The sequence below is a fragment of the Theropithecus gelada genome, chromosome 9, assembly GCF_003255815.1.
Source record: "Theropithecus gelada isolate Dixy chromosome 9, Tgel_1.0, whole genome shotgun sequence".
Classification (NCBI taxonomy): Eukaryota; Metazoa; Chordata; class Mammalia; order Primates; family Cercopithecidae; genus Theropithecus; species Theropithecus gelada.
In genome coordinates, this window is record NC_037677.1 from 92,024,229 (window position 1) to 92,044,136 (window position 19,908).

General features: G+C 44.3%; 1 protein-coding gene and 1 pseudogene across 10 annotated transcripts in view; one reads left to right on the plus strand and one right to left on the minus strand.

Annotated features, from left to right (window-relative positions):
- The first annotated feature begins 990 nt into the window (after nt 1–990).
- LOC112631821 lies at nt 991–2,059 on the plus strand (annotated as a pseudogene).
- A 10,294-nt stretch (nt 2,060–12,353) lies between these two features.
- ALDH18A1 (aldehyde dehydrogenase 18 family member A1) overlaps nt 12,354–19,908 on the minus strand; it is a 49,852-nt gene continuing 42,297 nt past the window's right edge. For all 10 annotated transcript variants that reach the window (XM_025396066.1, XM_025396064.1, XM_025396061.1 and 7 more), the window contains 5 exons: nt 19,479–19,674; nt 19,258–19,379; nt 16,758–16,944; nt 15,717–15,812; nt 12,354–13,371 (listed from right to left, as the gene is read on the minus strand). In XM_025396066.1, coding sequence (XP_025251851.1) covers nt 13,190–13,371; nt 15,717–15,812; nt 16,758–16,944; nt 19,258–19,379; nt 19,479–19,674 — 783 coding nt within the window. In that variant the 3' untranslated portion in view covers nt 12,354–13,189. The remainder of the gene's footprint in view (nt 13,372–15,716; nt 15,813–16,757; nt 16,945–19,257; nt 19,380–19,478; nt 19,675–19,908) is intronic.

Below are 19,908 nucleotides of genomic sequence, written 5' to 3' on the forward strand. Positions count from 1 at the left end.
CAAAAAAAAAAAAAAAAGGGAAAGGCCTCTTTCCTCTCCAGAGTTTCAATTCATTAGTCCTCATTGATGGCACAACTCTGCAATGTCTTAAAAAGGTGATTTTTGTAACTTACTCTGTTTTTTCTAGTTGCTTCAGTAGGAGTGTTGAATTGTTCCTACATATACATCCTCTCCAGAAGAGGAAGCCCTCTGAAACCCTTTCAACATTTAGCCATGGTGAGGTCATCCAGGTATACACGGCTGAATAAACCCAGAGCATACCATGGCCCCTGCTCCACACCTCCACTACAGCGAGGACAGGCGGCCCAAGCAGACCAGAGTCTTTTTGCATTGAAACTGGGGACCGTGAGCCTTTTTGTTTTTACAGTGGGTGGAAAGTGTGACAAAGCTGTGAGAATAAGTCTGGAAGCTTCCAATGGCTATGCCCCATGCTCATGGCAGAGGCCAGTCTCCAGCAGGAGGAAATGAAGCCCTTCCACGGAAAGGAGAAGCATTGGGAGCACCTAGGGGATGTTGGAGTCCCTGATTCCAGTCACTTGCTCCTGCTATGGTTGGTTACCTGAGCCACACACTTCCCTTTTCTTCGTGAGTTAGTTCCAGTTTCTTTTTTTTTTTTTTTTAAGTTATTTGTGTATATTTATGGGGTACATGAGAAAATCTGTTATATGTATATAATACATAGCGATCAAGAAGGGGCATTCAGGGTGTCCGTCATGTGAGTACAATACTTTTTTGTTAAGTGTAGTCATCCTACTCTGCTGCGGAATATTGAATTTATTCCTTTTATCTTACTGTATGTTTGTATGTTTTAACACTTCTCTTTATCCACCCGCCCCTCCACCACTGTCCCTTCCATCTCTATTAACTGTTTTTCCATTCTCTAGCTCCACGTGTTCAATTTTTTTAGCTGCTACATATAAGTGAGAAAATGCAATATTTGTTGTTCTATGCCCGACTTTTTTCACTTAAGAGAATAACCTCCAGGCCTTGTGGCTCTCTGAGCAGCACCATGGTGGTTGGCAAGAACAAGCGCCTTACAAAAGGCAGCAAAAAGGGAGCCAAGAAGAAAGTGATTGATCCATTTTCTAAGAAAGATTGGTATAATGTGAAAGCAGCTGCTATGTTCAATATAAGAAATATTGGAAAGACGCTAGTCACCAGGACCCAAGGAACCAAAATTGCATCCGACAGCCTCAAGGGTTGTGTGTTTGAAGTGAGTCTTGCTGATTTGCAGAATGACGTATTTGCATTTAGAAAATTCAAGCTGATTACTGAAGATGTTCAGGGCAAAAACTGCCTGACTAAGTTCCATGGCATGGATCTTATTCATGACAAAATGTGTTCCATGGTCAAAAAATGGCAGACAATGATTGAAGCTCACATTGATGTCAAGACTACTCATGGTTACTTGCTTCGTCTGTTCTGTGTTGGCTTTACTAAAAAACGCAACAATCAGATACGGAAGACCTCTTATGCTCAGCACCAACAGGTCCGCCAAATCCAGAAGATGATGGAAATCATGACCCAAGAGGTGCCGACAAATGACTTGAAAGAAATGGTCAATAAATTGATTCTAGACAGCATTGGAAAAGACATATAAAAGGCTTGCCAATCTATTTATCCTCTCCATGATGTCTTTGTTAGAAAAGTAAAAATGCTGAAAAAGCTCAAGTTTGAATTGGGAAAACTCATGGAGCTTCATGGTGAAGGCAGTAGTTCCAGAAAAGTCACTGGGGACAAGACAGGTGCTAAAGTTGAACGAACTGATGGATATGAACGACCAGTCCAAGAATCTGTTTAAAGTTCAGACTTAAAATGGTGGCAAATAAAAAGTCCTATTTGTGATTAAAAAAATAATAATCTCCAGTTCCATCCATGTTGCTGCAAATGACATGATTTCACTCTTTACGGCTAAACAGTATTCCATTGTGTATATATACCACATTTTCTTTATTCTTCCATTGATGGACACTTAGGTGGATTCCATATCTTAGCTATTGTGCATAGTGCTGCAATAAACATGCAAGTTTGCAGATATCCTTTTGATACATTGATTTCTTTTCCTTTGGGTAGATACCCAGTAGTAGGATCACTGAATCAAATGGTAATTCTACTTTTAGTTTTTTTAAGAAATCTCTGGTCAGGCACGGTGGCTCATGCCTGTAGTCCCAGCACCTTGGGAGGCCAAGGCAGGTGGATCACCTGAGATCAGGAGTTCGAGACTAACCTGGACAACATGGTGAAACCCCGTCTCTACTAAAAATACAAAAATTAGCCAGGCATTGATGGTGGGTGCCTGTAATCCAAGCTACTCAGGAGGCTGAGGCAGGAGAGTTGCTTGAACCCGGGAGGCAGAGGCTGCAATGAGTTGAGATTGCACCACTGTACTCTGCCTGGGCGACAAAGTGAGACTCTGTCTCAAAAAAAAAAAAAAAGAAAAAAAGAAATCTCCACACTGTTTTCCATAGTGGTTGTACTCATTTACATTCCCACCAACAGTGTAAAAGACTTCCCCTTTTTCCATATCCTTACCAAGATGTTATTTTTTTTTTTTTTGTCTTTTTAATAAAAGCCATTCTGATTGGAGTAAGATCTCATTGTGGTTTTGATTTTTATTTCTCTAATGATGAGTGATGGTGAGCATTTTTTCATATACCTGTTGGCCATTTACATGTCTTCTTTTAAGAAATGTCTATTTATGTCCTTTGCCCACTTTTTAATGGGATTATTTGTTCTTTCCTTTTTGAGATTTTTGAGTTCCTTTTATATTCTGGATGTTAGTCCCTTGTTGAATGAATAGTTTGCAAATATTTTCTCCCTTTCAACAAGTTGTCTCTTCACTCTGTTGATTGAAACAATCAACTGCTGTTCAGAAGATTTTTAGTTTAATATAGCCCCGTTTGTCTGTTTTTGTTTTTGTTGTCTGTGCTTTCAAGGTCTTAGTCATAACTTCTTTGCCTGGGCCAATGTCCAAGAGAGTTTTTCTTAGTATTTTTATAGTTTTAGATCTTATTTTTCAGTCTTTAATCCATTTTGAATTTATTTTCGCATATGGTGAGAGAGAAGGATCCAATTTCATTCTTCTACATGTGGCTATCCAATTTTCCCAGCACCCTTTATGGAAGAGGGTGTCCCTTCCCCAGTGTAAGCTCTTGGCACCTTTGTTGAAGATCAGTTGGCTGTGTTCTCTAGTCTGTTCCATTGGTCTATATGTCTATTTTTATACAAATACCATGCTGTTTTGGTTACTATAGCCTTGTAATATATTTTGAAGTCCTGTAACATGATGCCTCTAGCTCCAATTTCTTGAGAGGCTGGTCCATCTCTATTTTCTTTGCCCTTGGGCTTTATAAGACACCCCTATGTCCATATAATACATTATCCTTTTCTTCTTAGGCAGGGCAGAGGTGGTTTATGTTACCTGTAATTCAACGGGTCTTAACTAAGACTACTTCTTTAATGGCAGGGCAGTTTAGAAGGGTCTGGTGAAATGTGTCTCCCTCATTGCCCAGAAGGAAGAGAAAGAGGATGAATGGTGATATTTCTGAGACCACAACTTTGGATCATGAATCCTCAGGTCAAGGAGAAACCGATGCCTCTGGATTCTGATCACTCTACTCCACCATGGGAAGAAATTCAGACATGCTTAAGAAGTTGTCTGAATCTGTCGTCCAAAGCCAAACTGTCTTACCTTAATCTTTGATTAAACTGCATTCCCACCCCCAAACAATATTTAAAAATGAGGGGAATGGAAACGGGAGATTCCTGTGTTTGTACATTTCACTTACTCCTGGGGCTCCTGAGTTGCAGAGGAGCCTGAAGTTTACACCAGAGGGTAAAGAAGATAGCTATTTGGACATCACACACCACTTTGCCAGTTTCCGTTCTCTTGAATTATTTACCATCTAATTGTCTGCATTGAAACAGAATCTGGAAACACAGAGTCAGAGTTGTAGCCCTATTTGCAAGTTACAGAAAGAAAACTAGAGCTCAGTGAAGTACCTGGGGCAGAAGCACTTCATGGGTTTCTGAAGTTCTCTTACCTTAGGAGGGCTGTGAATGCAGGGGGTGAAACCAGCACAGCAGCAGAGAGAAAGAGAACCTCGGTCTGGAAGGGGCCTTAGAAGTCACTAGTCCAGACTCCCCTTTGAGGTCACTCTCTCCCTCCTGTGTAAAAAGGTCTGGCGTCTAGTCTGTACTTTCCCTTCAACTGGCTATGTCACCAAGAGCATCTGAACCTTGATTTCTTCATCTGTAAAAGATAGAATACAAAGGAGGATGGGATGGAAAATAAACCTGTCTATAAATTTAAAAAATCGTTATCACAAATTTTATTTTCACCATTGTACCAATAATTCCTTCTTTTCCTTCTTTTATTCTTCTTTCTTTCTTTTTCTTTCTTTCTCTTTTCTTTCTTTTGCCTTCCTTCCTTTTCTTTTTCTCTCTTTTCTGACTCTCTCTCTCTCTCTCTCTCTCTCCTTCCTTCCTCTCTCGCTCTCTGTCTTTTTTTCTTTCTTTTTTATTTTTTTCAAGACAGGGTCTCACTCTGTGTGGCCCAAGCTGGAGTGCAGTGGCATGATCTTGGCCCACTGCAGTCTCAAACTCCTGAGCTCAAGCAATCCTTCCATCTCAGCCTCCCTAGTAGCTAGTAGCTAGGACCACAGATGTGTACAACCATGCTTGGCTACTTTTTTTTTTTTTTTTTTTGAGACAGAGTCTTGCTCTTTCACCCAGGCTGGGGTGCAGTGACGCGATCTCAGCTCACTGCAACCTCCGCCTCCCCCGTTCAAGCAATTCTCCACCTCTCCGGTTCAAGTCGGCCTCAGCCTCCCGAGTAGCTGGGACTACAGGTGTATGCCACCATGCCCGGCTAACTTTTGTATTTTTTTAAGGAGAGACGGGGTTTCACCATGCTGGCCAGGCTGGTCTCAAATTCCTGACCTTGTGATCTGCCCGCTTCAGTCTCCCAAAGTGCTGGGATTATAGGCATGAGCCACCATGCCTGGCCCATGCTCAGCTACTTTTTGTATTATTTTTCTTTTTGTAGAGACAGGGTCTCACCATATTGCCCAGGCTAGTCTCAAACTCCTGGGCTCAAGCAATCCTCTGCCTAGGATTCCCAGTCAGTGCTGGGATTACAGGTGTGAGCCACCATGCCTGGCCTGCACCAATAATTTCCCATAGAAAGAAATATTACTAGCTATGAAAATTTTAAAATAAAGTAGAAAACTTAGAAAAGTATAATGACAAATAAAACTCACTTGTCTCACTGCTCAGTAGAAATCACTCATTAGCCGAGCATGGTGGCATGTGCCTGTAGTCTCAGCTACTCGGGAGGCTGAGGCAGGAGAGTCACTTGAACCCGGGAGGCAGAGGTTGTGGTGAGCCGAGATTGTGCCACTGCACTCCAGCCTGGAAAACAGAGTGAGACTCTCTCTCTGTTTTTTTTTTTTTTTTTTTTTGTGTGTGTGTGTGTGTGTGTGTATATATATAATTTTTTTTTTTAATTTGAGACAGGGTCTCACTCTGTCACCCAGGCTGGAATGCAGTGGCTTGATTATTGCTCACTGTAGCTTTAACCTCCTGGGCGCAGGAGACCCTCCTGCCTCAGTCTCCTAAGTAGCTGGGGCTACAGGTACACATAACATGCCTGGCTAAGTAAAAAAAAAAAATTTTGTAGACATAGGGTCTTGATATGTTGCCCAGGTTTGTCTTGAACCCCTGTCCTCAAGTGATCCTCCAGCCTCAGCTTCCCAAAGTGCTGGGATTACAGTTGTGAGCCACTGTGCCCAGCCCATAATATTATTTGATACATTGTCTTTCAGTCTTTTTCTAACTAAATATGTATAATTGAGAATTTTTAATTATACTGTTTTATAGCTTAGTTTTCCCCTATTCAATATTTTCTAGTGCGTCTCTTCTCTATGTCAGTAAATATTCTTCAAAAACAAGAATTTTGGCCGGGAGCGGTGGCTCATGCCTGTAATCCCAGCACTTTGGGAGGCTGAAGTGGGCGGATCACAAGGCTGGGAGCTCAAGACCAGCCTGGCCAACATAGTGAAACCCTGTCTCTACTAAAAATACAAAAATTAGCTGAGCATGGTGGCATGCACCTGTAGTCCCAGCTACTCGGGAGGCTGAGGCAGAAGAGTCACTTGAACCCGGGAGGCAGATGTTGCAGTGAGCCGAGATCGTGATACTGCACTCCAGCCTGGGAAACAAGCGAGACTCAGTCTCAAAAAAATATATATATATATATAAAAAAATTAGAGACAGGGTCTCACTATATTGCCTAGGCTGGTCTCAGACTCCTGGGCTTAAGTGATCCTCCTGCCTTGGCCTCCCAAGATGCTGGAATGACAGGCATGAGCCACCACTCCTGGCCAATTTACGCATTTACTAGTTAGGGTCAATTTACACCACTAGTTTCAATGGAAATCAACATGATTTTTGATATTTGCAAGGAAAATGGTCCACTTCTTACAAATAGACTTCGGGATGAAAAATGAAGGACGAGGCATACACATCTACAGTGAGGAAAAGGATGATGCCTCCTTTTTCCTCATAGGCAACGGGGGGAGGGGAAAGGAGGTAAGTAAAGGCATGCTGGGGAATTCAGAGAAGCATCCACACCTGCTCATTATATCAAGTGTCTAGAGACTCTAAATAATTCAGGCACAGTCGGCTCCCTCCAGGGGCAGGTGTTGAGGAGAGTTTCCAGACAAGTGGCTCCTCTTGCAAAACTGGAGCAGACCAAGGATCTGATTACGTGAAAAGGGGTCCAGTTAGTAGCTGTGGCAACCTCCTTCTTCAGCCTCACAACTTGCCTTTGGGATCAGGTACAAGAAGCTTCTGGGAAAACACTACTGCTATGCCCCCTGTGGTGAAGAGTTTTGAAGCTCTGTTGTCTTGGGCTCGAATCCAGGTTCCTCCACTACAGTGTGATCTTGGGCAATTTACTGATCTTTAGGTTCTATACCTGTAAAATAGGGGTAACAATTCCCTCACTCAGATTATTGTGGCATCATACATAATTCATCTGGCCCCCTTACTATGATGCTTAGTACATAGTAGATCTGTCTTAAGAATGTCCTCACTTTATGTCCTAGGAATTGATGCTTGGACTTTAAATAAAAGAGAAATGTAGGGCCTGGTGCGGTGGCATGCACTTGTAACCCTAGCTATTCAGGAGCTGAGACAGAAGGATTGCTTGAGCCCAGGAGTTGAGTTTGAGAGCAGGCTGGGTTTTAGAGTGAGACCCCTGTCTCAAAGGGGAAAAAAAGCCATGTCAAGAACTAAGAGAAAGTCATTCCTGACAATCACTAATAGTAACAGCCAACAGTTACTGAAGGTTAACCACATGCTGAATACTGTGCTGAGTGCTTTGCATTTACTCTCACAAAACCATTTATGGATACATATTATCAAAATTCAGAGAAGTTAAGACACTTTCCCCAGGTCAAACAACTAGTAGGTGTTAGAATCAAGGTCCAAACCCTATTCTGCCTCTAAACTGAAAAGGCCTGTGTTCTTACCCTGTAGGTAAGAGGATCTCTGGAAGTTATTTTACTGATCAGCACTTCATTTCCAGGAGAGCAGCCTGAGGACAGGGAGAGGATAATTTGCTGGGCATTGATGAAGAGCAGGCCGACTTCCTTAGGTCTATGGGACCCGACTGCCCTCTAGCGTTAGAGGAATCCTGGGGCCAGATGGAATAAAGAGTGAGTTGATTTTCTTAGGTTATGGTGAATCCTTCTGCCTTCAGCATGGGATCATATCTGTCTAGTTTGGTGTTTTCCTACTGGCCAAAGGATTTCTCTTAGGGAGTAGGGTAAAATAGCCAGTAACGGGCAGGAGTTAAGGATAAGAATTACCTGAGTTTAGAGCAGCAATTCTCAGACAGATCAACGTTTGAACCATCAGGGGGAGGAAATGTCTCTTATCTCCAGCATCTGGCATGTAGTGGGTGCTCACTGGATACTGAATGAGGCTTTAAAATCTCATTCTCACTAATAGCAGAGTTCTGCAAAATAGCAGAGATCTGCAAACTTACATGAGGTGCCCTTAAGAGTGGTTATGAAGTTATTCATCGATTTTTGCCAGAAGTGCCAGTGAAAAAGACATTGTAACATTTAACTCAATGTCTACTACAGGAGACTCCACGGGGCACTTTCATAAGGAAGAGAGAACAATGATACTCCTCAATGGTTTAGAAATAAGTTGGAGTCAGGGAAGACGATCGTTTTAGACTGCCAGCCTCATACCAGCATCCTTAATGGTCCATGGATCTCAGAGAAAGCCCCCTCCACCTCAATAGCTCTGCCCAAGTAGCCTGTTTCAATAGCTACTCAGTAAACATCTGTGTGCATTATGCCTTGCTGGGCTCAGTGGGGGATACAAAGACAGATATACCAGATGTGGCTAATTGTGGTCAACATGGATGGTGCTTCTTCCATGAGCTAGGTGTCCAGTCCATGACCTGATTATTTACTGACAGGAATCTTCAACGTAAGTATTAGCTGTCTACTTTTTTCCAAATAAGGAAATTGAGGCTCATTGCAGCAAAAAACAATCCTGCAAGTTCCTACAATTTATAGATGGCAGTGCAAGTCATATCACTCCCAAATGCATACTCTTTCCGCTATGCCACTCTGGCCAATTCTTTGAAATATTAGGACTCCTTTTCTAAAATGCAGGTACCTCCAAGACAACATCTGTTTTTTTCTGCTTGGGCTGCCATAACAAAATATCATAGACTAGGTGGATCAAACAACAGAAATTTATTTTTCAGTCTGGAGATTGGGAAGTCCAAGATCAAGGTGCTGGCCAGTTCAGTTCCTAGTGAGGGCCCTGCTTCCTAGCTTGCAGGAGACTGTTTTGTCTTCTCACTGTGTCCTCACATGAAGGACGGGAGGTCAAGGTCTCTAGTATCTCTTATTTTTCTTTTTACCCAACAGTTTGTTGAGAGACATGTTTACCCAACAGTTTGTTCAGAGACATGCCATCTCTTACGAAAGCACCAATCCCACCATGAGGGCCCCACCCTCATGACGTCATCTAACCCTAATTACCTCCCAAAGGCCCCGTCTCCAAACACCATCACATTGAGGGGTAGGGCTTCAACGAGGAATTTGGGAAGGGCACAAACATTCAGTCCATAACAACATAACAACCTCCATCAAGCCATCAGTTTAAAAACAGATGGCTTTTCCTATACTTTGTTTCTTACATTTAGCTTTCTTTAGCCTAATTTCCTACTGACCCTTAGTTTGTAGCCTCTGCCTAGGGCAAGTCTACAACTCTTTTTTTTTTTTTTTTTTTTTTTTTTTGGAGACAGACTTTCGCTCTTGTCGCCCAGGCTGGAGAGCAATGGCACGATCTCGGCTCACTGCAACCCCCGTCTCCTGGTTCAAGAGATTCTCCTGCCTCAGCCTCCCAAGTAGCTGGGATTACAGGCGCCCGCCACCACGCCCAGCTAATTTTTGTGTTTTTAGTAGAGACAAGGTTTCGCCACGTTGTCCAGGCTAGTCTTGAACTGCTGACCTCAGGTGATCCACCCACCTTGGCCTCCCAAAGTGCTGGGATTACAGGCATGAGCCACTGCACCGGCCTACGACTTACTCTTTCCTCTCCAAAACTGCCTGGGAATTTTGTCTTTTCTCCATCTCTTATGGAGCACTTTAGCTTTCCCATATAAACCTGCATTACAAAACTTATCAATGAGCTCAAGGGAATAAAAGAGGCTTCCAAGAAAATCTACTCTTCGGAAAGTCACTAGGGGTAACTGTACCTAACATGGCTACCCCCTAATGTAGTAGCTTACCTGATTTTTATCTTCTCTTCCTCACAAAGAGGATCATGATTTTTGTTTGAGCAGGAATGTGCCCAGCTGTAAAACTCTATTTCCCAGCCTCCTCGCAGCTATAGTTGTTCACGTGGCCCCAAGAAACAGTTCCTCCTGATGAGATATAAGGGAAGTGACTGACTGGAGCTTCCAGGAAAGCTCTTTGAATGTGGGTGTGTTGGGCGAACTCAGCTGTGCACGCCTCTTTCCCCTGCCCTTCTTCCTGACTGGGACATAGATGGAACACAGGTGTGGAAATGGAACAGCCATCGTGGTGCAAGGGAAGTTGCGGAGTTAAGAATGTCAGGGCTGAAAGTTGGAAAGAGTCTGGGTTCCTAATGGCATCAGAATTGCCTTGTTGGTCTTGAGCTACTTCTGGACTTCTCATTATGGAAGAAAAACAAAACTCTCAGGTTACTTACAGTAGTGGTAATGCTGGGATAAATCACATAAGGGGCTTACTAAAAATTCCAATTCCTTGCCCCATCCTCAGAAATTTTGGCTCAGCAGATCTGGGTGCAGGAATCTACAGTTTTAGCTAGCCTCTGTGGTCATTCTGTTATAATGATCCTTGAACCACAGTTTGAAGTAGTCTGAGGTCCACAAATCCAGCAAATAGCAGAGGGGTGTGTGTGCGTGGAGAAGAGCGGGTCAGTGATGTTGCGTTTAGCTTTCAATGCCTACCAAAGACTTGGCCAGCTATGGCTGTCACATAAAAAAAAACCTGTTCAGCTAATTTGCAATTTAGTGATGAAGAGCCTCCCATACCCCCATCTCACTAGGAAGCTTATCCAAGCTCCCATTTTGTGAGTGTGGAAACTGAGGCAAAAATGTTTAGTTACCCAAGGTCATAATGCCAGTCAGTGACAGAGCTGGAAAAAAAATTCTGGAGTCCCAGTTCAGTGCTCCCTCCATTACACTGGGCTGCAAATAGCACCATGAATCTTTAGTGTCTGCTCACCTCTCCTTTCCATTTCCTTTCTGTGAGGCAGTGCAGTGGGACATTGTGGCTACCTCTCTGGCCACCATCCCAGCCCTCTTTTGTTCTCCAGCAGCCATACTGTTTAGGTGAATGAATCCTGCTCTCAGCTCCACGAATCAATTAGGATAATCTTCTTCCCCTATCTGATTTTCCTCCTTCCTTACCAATAGCACCCTTACTTTCTTGGAGCTGCAGTGTGCCCAAATAAAAAAGCTACACCTCCCAGATCCCTTTTAGAGAAGGGATGCCATGAGCTCGTTTTGGTCAAGCCACTGCGGGGGTCTTCCTGGAACGTCACTTAGAAGGGGCAGCGGATGTCACTTAGAAGGGGCAGCGGGCAGACACTCCTCTGCCTATGGTTCTTCCTTCTTCCTGCTGGCTGGAATGCAGTCCTGATGGTTGGAATGCCACTACCATGTGGACAAGAGCCTTGCCCTAGGACAGAAGAGCATAAACCAAAAGCAGCCCCAGTGCCTGATGGCCTTCATGGAGGCATTACCTCAGCCTTGAAGCTGCCTACTTCCAGAGCTCTTTTTACATGAGAAAAAGGAATGATCAAGTTCAAGCCCCAATTCTTTGAAGTTTCTGTGGGATGCAGTTAAACTCAATGTGTGCATTTACAGCAATGATTGATGCAGGCCAGTTTAATGAGTGAAACTTGGGGTTTCTGTCTGATGATAGTGGTCTTTCTTAGGGCCCAGATGCAGGCCTGCCTTCTCAGTGGTCTTCCCCAAGGGCCCCAGCTCTCTTAGGCTGCCTTCTATTTAAGATACCTGGGCATTTGTTGTCTGGTTGGGAGCTCATTGTGGTGTTTGTGACAGTTTCAGATAGGGCTGTTTATAGCCTTTTCAGGCAAGCTATGCCAGAACTTCCCATCCAGAGGGCAGGGCAGTCAGGGTGACTTGCCAGACCATGTAAGGGTCTGGATGAGAGGCAGGCTGTGCAGCCAGCCTGGGAACATGTTCCACACGACACCATCATTCTTGTGGTGGTGAAACATCCCCAGAGGAAAAGCAGCAGCACTGTAAGCGAGTGCTTACTTCTTTAGGAGACCCCCATGAGACAAGAAATCTTTCAACTGCAGACTGTCAGGCACCAGGGGCCCTAAGGACAGGAGCTAAATGGAGGGAGAGTGGGGAGGGTCTGAACTGTCAGGTGATCCTGAGGCAACAAGACGGGCAGGGAGGAGCTGGGGGATACAGTGAACTAAGGATGTCAGCTGGGGCTATGTGCCACCGTGGGAGCTCGCTCAGGTCGGACCCCACCAACTTCAGACCCTCACCGCACTTTTAGTCTTCAAGCTCTTGGGGCTTAATCTCCTGTTTTCCTTTCTTCTCTCCCTGTCTGAGTCCCTCTGTGGGTTTTGCCTATGTTGCTTCCCCCAACAAACACTGTTGAGGCAGATGTCTTGTCTCCCCAGACAGCTTTAAGAGAAGAGAACATGCCCGCAAGCAGGGCACAAGGGTCACAAGAGAGGAAAAAGAAGGGGGTAATGACAAATAAGGGAGAAAACTTTAATCATGCACAGGCTTTTCATAAAAAACTTTATTTCTCAAAAAGGGGAGAAGAATCCAAAGTATTAAAATAATCCTCTAATTTTTGTTTTGGAGGAAAAGGGTAGGACGACAAAATAATTCATACAAAAATTTCAAGCATCACTGCCGTAGATATTCCTCCGGCTCAGTGGGGAACATCCTGAAACTCGCACCTCCTGTCTGCAGCTCAGCTTCCAGCTGCATCACGGGGAACACAGCATCTCCTGGATGCAGGAAGCTGCAAGCATCTGGAATGCTTATTAATTTACCCCACAAATAAATACAAAAGGTCAATCTTCCCAGTGGAAATGATTCCGTCTATTTTTGTGACTTTCTGATGAGAATGCTAAAAAGAAGAGTTGCCGCTCTTCTAAAATTCCAAATCTTTTTCCTTTTTGAAGATGACTATGTGTGAAAGAAATAAAATGTGAAAAGATTTGTTAAGGATGACTGGCTCTAGTACCAACTAAATGCCAAGGGGGGCTGTAACTCACTGAGGTAATACAAAGCAGCCATGGATTTTCCTCGCCTTTTATATGGGGAAAATGCACCTTTCAATCCTAGAAGATAATTGGACTTGGCAAAGTCTCTATTGGTAGCAATTATTTTCTTACTTTAAAAAAAAAAAAAAAGGGGGTGAGCTGGGAGCCAGACTGCGCCCATCAGCCAAGACTGCTATTGCCAAACGGAGCCCAGAAGCATCCAAGTACACTTTCCAACAGGCAGACCCTACCAGGAACTGGGAGACAAGACTGGGCTCTCTCCTGAGATAAGACAAGTTTAACTGCAAAGACCTTTTGGAACATTCCCGGGTTTTCCTGGCTCTTTTCAGTTGGTGTTTCTCTGAGGAACCGGGAGGTTCTCATGAAGATACTTTAAACTTCCATGCTCTGAGAAATCTGAGACCACGTGGTCCTTCCCTCGCAGCAGCCACTTAGTAGTAAGCAGTCCCTCAAGTCCTACTGGTCCCCGGGCATGGATTCTCGATGTACTGATTCCCACTTCAGCTCCTGTGAAAAAGCATGAATAAAAGATGTAGCTTTTCCCAGCCTCTGCTTCCTGTCCATGCTCCAGACCCACCCTGCTGCTTCCCCCTCACTTGGTACCCTCTCTTCCTGCTAACTCCTCACCCATCCTCCCCAGGACAGCTGAGTCATCCTGTTCCCATAAACATGTCCTCCAATTACTATAAATCATGATACACCCCTTCTCGTGAAACTGTGTGTGAACCCCTCTTCTGTATTTTATCCCCAGTGCATTTTGACAATGCTATTAATACAAGTGCTGTCTCTGATATCAGTTTAGCATCTGAATTGCATACCATATTTTGACATTTGAGCATGTTTTGGGGGTACGACAACATTTACCAAAATGGTTTCACCTCCTCCTCAAATACTCTTTAAATCTTAGAAAGAAAGGGACATGCTCTTGGTATCCCCTAGAAGTCTTAGCACAGGGGACTCATTAGACAGTTACTGAATACATCAAAGGGTTACTGTTCATTCACTTTCCTCTTGCTCCCAGCTCAGACCTAGGGAACATCAGGGGTTTTCCTGGGCCTGGCTTGGTGTTCTACAATGTATACAGTGGAGGCAGGGTTCCCTCATTATCACTTTACTGAGCATGTACTATGTACTAGGCACTGTGTTGAGCCCTGGGGATAAAGTGGTGAATAATAGATACAAGGCCCTGTTTTCGTGGAGCTGATATTATAGTGGGCGAGGCAGCCAAAGGACAGGTGAGTAAATAGTCTCCTGTGGTGCTCAAGTGCAGTGATGGGTGCTATGACAGAGGCTGTGTGGTGGAGCTAGGGACACGCTGGGAAGGGTGGTCAGGGAAAGCCTCCCTAAAGAAGTGCCTTTTGGTTGAGACCTGAACAGTGAGAAGGAGCTGGCTGGAGAAAACCAGAGGTCCTGCAGGCAGAGAGAAGAGCAAGTAGGAAATGCAGCGAGGGTGGGATATGCTTGGGGTAGTGGTTGGCAAGGAGAGTGAAACCAGCAGGATTCAGATTCTGGTTCAATAGCATAGAGACCACATGACTTTGGACACGCTACCTAACTTCATGCCTCAGTTTCTTCATCTGGAAAAAGAATTCATTTTGTAGAATGAAGTGAGAGCATGCTTGTGACACATTTAGCACAGTGCTGGGAATGTAGTAAATGCTCAATAAAATCTCTATTGTCATTAATGCATTTCACAAGGAATTTAACTCAACCAGCTTTCACTCTGAGCTGGTGTTGGAAGGACAATGAAATGGTCTTTTGTTCTTCCCTCATCCTGGATTTTCATTTGAATGCTGGGTGCCCCAGCCCTTAAAAATATATTGCTATTTCTTTTTCAAGTACATGGAGTATAAAGATCAGTGCAAGTGATGTGATAATTACATCAAATCCCAACATAAAAGAAATGGGGAACTAAAAATAAAGAGTATAATGACTAAGAATAACTGAGTTAAATTCCCTTTTATAATCTTTAACAATTCGGTGAGAACTATTTCTCCAGGCAGATCACCTACTCAAAAAGTTCAGAAGGATTAAAATGTGTGTCTTTTTGTTTTGTTTTGTTATAGAGATAGGGCCTCACTCTCTCCCAGGCTGGAGTACAGTGGCACCATCTTAGCTCACTGCAGCCTCGAACTCCTGGGCTCAAGGGATCCTCTTGCCTCAGCCTCCTGAGTAACTGGGACTACAGGCTCACGCCACCACACCTGGATAATTTTTTCATCTCTGTAGAGAGGAGGTCTTGCTGCGTAGCCCAGGCTGGTCTTGAACTCCCTGACTCATGAGATCCTCCTGCCTCAGCCACTCAAAGTGTCAGGATTATAGGTGTGAGCCACTGCACGTGGCCTAAAATGTTTTGAGTGGTTGAAATAATTCTCAAATATTCAGAAAACGTGTCATAAATGTATTATTGGAGGTTTTCTTTCTTTTTTTTTTTTTTGAGATGGAGTTTAGCTCTTGTCGCCCAGGCTGGAGTGTAATGGTGCGATCTCGGCTCACTGCAACCTTGGCTTCCCAGGTTCAAGTAATTCTCCTGCCTCAGCCTCCTGAGTAGCTGGGATTATAGGCGTCCGCCACCACGCCTGGCTAATTTTTTGTATTTTTAGTAGAGACAGGGTTTCACTATGTTGGCCAGGCTGGTCTTGAACTCCTGAACTCAGGTGATCCACCCGCCTCGGCCTCCCAAAGTGCTGGGATTACAGGCGTGAGCCACTATGCCCACCCAGCCTATCTCTCTCTCTTATCTTGACCAAGCATGTGAGTCAAGGGGAGGTGTCTTCCCCACCTCAACATACCCCTGGACCACACAGTGCTTCATAAGGAACTTCTTTCTCCCCAACCAGAGTCTTTCTTACCCAGTCCAAATCGGTAACCATCAGAAAAGCGAGTGCTGGCATTCCAGAACACACAGGCACTGTCGACGTGCTGCAGGAAGAACTCTGCTGTGTTTTCTGCAGGGTAAAGAAAGACAAACCAAGTTAGGATGATACCCAGAGAACATCCCTGTTTCCAGCCATTCATTGGTGACAGATCAGGGCAGAGTCTGAGTCCCCACTGGGCCTCCCTATGTGTTCTCACATATTAAATATTCAGGCTTGTGAAAAATCTCAACAGGAAGAAGACAAATCACCTTCATCAATCACAGGGTTGTGGAAAGACTGGGTTGGAATCCAGATCTCCCATGCAGGTGACCTGCCGAAACTTCCAACTTATGGGCTCCAGAGCCAGAATGCCTAGGCCTGAACTCCAGCTGTACACCCACCGGCTTTGTGACCTTCTGCAGGTGTATAAAACTCTCTGTGTCTGGGTGAAAAGGGACTTACATTACCTAGCTGATAGGGTTGTAGAGAGGATGAAATCAGCACCTGGGGAGTACTCATCCTAGTGCCTAGCACACAGTGAGTGCTTGGTAAGTGCTGGCTGTTAATATGGGTGGCACTGCTCTGGTGCCCCAATTAACTGACTGTAAATTCCTCGAGGGGGCCCTACTGGCATCCTCCACCACTGAGGCTCCAGTATCTGACACCCAGGAGTGTCCCTGCATACATATTTGTGGAATAAATGAATGAATGAATGTGCAGAGTTGGTTCTGCCCTTAATCTCCTGGGCCTTGGTTTCCTCAGCTGTAAAATTGGTTTATTTTAACTACTTTGTAAGATTTGTTGCATGCATTAAATGATAACGCCGCTGACAGGGTTAGTCATCTTCAAAGCAGAGCTAATCATCCCTGCCCCGCCTCCTCCGGCTGTGACATCAAAGTACCAAATGCAACCACTACTAAGCATTACCATAAGCCTACTCAAATGATGTTTTTCTGCAGGCCAAGAGGGGCTAAGAGGAGCAGGATCAGAAAGCAGCAAAGGCAGACACTATGCAGGAAGCATCTGGACACTGACCGTTCTCTGTGACGATGACATCCGTGTGGGAGCTGCCGTACTTGTGGATGTGGTCAATGGCATCCTGAACGTTGTCCACTACTTCAATGCATAATTCCAGGTCCCCATACTCAGTTCGGAGTGACTTCACTTCGGAGGGGCTGAAGGTCAGATAGGAGGCAAATTTGGGGCCTGCGTGAATTTTTACCTGGAACAGAGGAAGTCCAGGGGCAATAACATAAAAACAACTGAAATAAGCAAGCTCCTAGGATAGAACAGAAAGGTGAGCCTGTAAAACCACAGCCCAAAGTGGCTCCTGTGGCCTCGACAACAGAACTAGTCCTACTTTCCTCCCTCCAGCATGATCTGACCGGCCACTTGCAAGCAAAGGGCCCTCAAGGCAGTTGGAACAGGGATTGAAGCAGGAAACCTTTGAACGTTAAGGATGTGCAAGGTGGGCCGGGCACAGTGGCTCACGCCTGTAATCCCAGCACTTTGGGAGGCTGAGATGGGTGGATAACTTGAGGTCAGGAGTTCGAAACCAGCCTGACCAACATGGCGAAACCCCGTCTTTACTAAAAAATTAGCTGGGTATGGTGGCAGGTAATCTCAGCTACTTGGGAGGCTGAGGCAGAATTGCTTGAACCTCGGAGGCAGAGGTTGCAGTGAGCCGAGATCATGCCACTGTACTCCAGCCTGGGTGACAGAGCAAGACTCCGTCTCAAAAAAAAAAAGAATAAAAAAGAATGTGCAAGGCATTCAGTGGGTTATCAACATAAGGCCTTGACTTCTGGTATTTTACTAAAACGAATACTTAACAATAAAGATCCCAGTCCCTACATATGGTACCTAGGCACTGGACTCGCATGGAAAGAGGGAGGTGCCACATATACATTCCTACTCCCTGTACCCTGGCGAAGTCCCAGGTTTGCTTTAGAGGTAAGCAGTACTTGGTTAGGTACCTGGTTAGGTACCTAGTACTTGGTTTCAGCACCTCAAACTCTGGCTACTCATTTGATTTACAACTGTGTCACTCTGGCCCCACCTCTAGGTTCAGCTCAGCCCTAGGCTCTGGTTCTAATCCTGCTTCTGGTTGGAGGAATTTAAGTATTTTGAGACTGGTCACTGAGGGCCCCAATCACAAGCTGGATCCCACTTAAGCCTTGTTCTCTGAGACATCCCCAGGACAGGCTTCATGCCTTGATTCTTTGGGACCAAGCTTTTGCCTTGGCTCAAGTTATGAGTGGTGTCTGCCCTATCCTCATGAGTCCCAAGGCCCTGCCATTGTTTCCTATCTGGGATCTCACTTCCTCTGTGTTCCTTGGAGACTGGAATCCCACCCCTGTGCAAGCCATCCTTCTGGCTTTACTTTATGCCATCCAATAGTGCTGGATGAAGTACACATAGTGACTCATTTTGATTTGGAATTTCAAGGCCATTCTCATTTTAATGACTGAGGATAACACTGGTGTGTTCAAATTAGGTCTAGGGGTAGGGTTTAGTCCTGGCTAAAGGAGAGCTTTCCTCCTGTCTAATCCAGTTCACTGTGGTGCTTGGCAAACACAGGTGCCCAACCAACAGGCTTCCTTACCAAAGTAAAGTAAGGCCCCCAAACATGAATGATCATGTGATCTAACTTCCTTGTAATCTGTGGAGTACAGTTTCATTTTCAAAACAATTCTTTCCAGTTCTCACCGGGACCATGCCACATTTATAAGCTAACTGGAGCCTTCCTTTCCAGTCAAAGGATGGAAGGGAAGAGACACATGCTCAGAGTCAAAGCAACCAAGGCCAATAAGCACATTCTCTACTGCCATGCTGCTTTATATAATTCTGAAAGTGTACTGTGACATCAGAAATTAAAGCTTAAAATGCATCCATGCAGAGAATTTAACAGATTGTCCATTTCTGCCTTGAGGGCATCTATTATATTTTCTTGCAGGCATGAATTTAGGACACAGCACAACTTTATATTTGAAATTAATTGGCTTTTGGTTTGTTTACAACCTTAACAACACGGTAAAACATAATCCAGGGAGACATTCTACAAATTACTGAATCCCAAATATCACTACATTAAGTACATTAATATTGGTAACCAAAGACACTGGGGGCAAGCAGTGAACGTATATAAGTTTTTGGTTTGAAACATTTCTGCACCATCTTTTCAAATCAAATTCAAAAAATAATATACGTTTGGGAACACCCTGATAGGTGAACAAAAGGTTGCCAGAAACAGTTCAGTCAGCATAGTGCCATGTGGTCTGTCTTACCTTTGGACCCTCTTTAGCACACAACACATTCCACTTTGTAATAAAGCTATTTGTGTATTGGTTTGGTTCAACTACTAGAGGGCGGGAGTTGTGTTTTACTCACCTCTGTACTTAGCATGGAACTTTGTACATAGGAGATATTAAAAAATATTGTTTCTTAAACTGCCTTATGTGGTATGGCCATGCCTGGTTTAATTCCGCAGGATTCTAAGACAGGAAGTAATGTACTAGTCCTGTGGAACTCTTACCTGTTCCACTCTCAGCATATCAATGATCTGGTCAAATAATGGTGTCCTGAGCAGATCCCGGTGGATTAACAAAGTCTCCAAAGCATTACAGGCAGCTGGATATTCACATTTAGAGTCTCTGACTGAAAGATGAGCAAAGAATTGTTTCCACTAATATGATCCAGAGCTGCAGAGGACGTAATATTTCCCCCTTGTGAAAGAGGAGACCCCATCCAGCTCACCTAGCCTGGTGACCTTATCAACACTGGCCTCGGAATCCACATACATGTGACAGATCCCTTCGCTGTGCCCCATCACTGGAATCCCCTTAGCAGCTTTCTGGATGTCTCTGACCAGCTGGGAAGAGCCACGTGGAATGATCAGATCTATCATTTTGTCTAGGCGACAAAGATCTTCAACTTCTTCTCTGGTATTCACCTTTAGAAGGAAAGAAGAAAATGATAAAGATGACATCTTCTGACCACACAAAATATGAAAATAGCAGCTTCTCTTTTACAGATAAACATCTGTACATTCTGAGAACTAAGTGAGACACTGTGAAACTTCTTCTAAAAACAAAATTAAGCTCCCGATCATGGGAACCAAAAAGTTGTCCAGCAAATGCTTATCAAACACTATATATTCGATGCTGTGCTCTGCATCACGGATCAC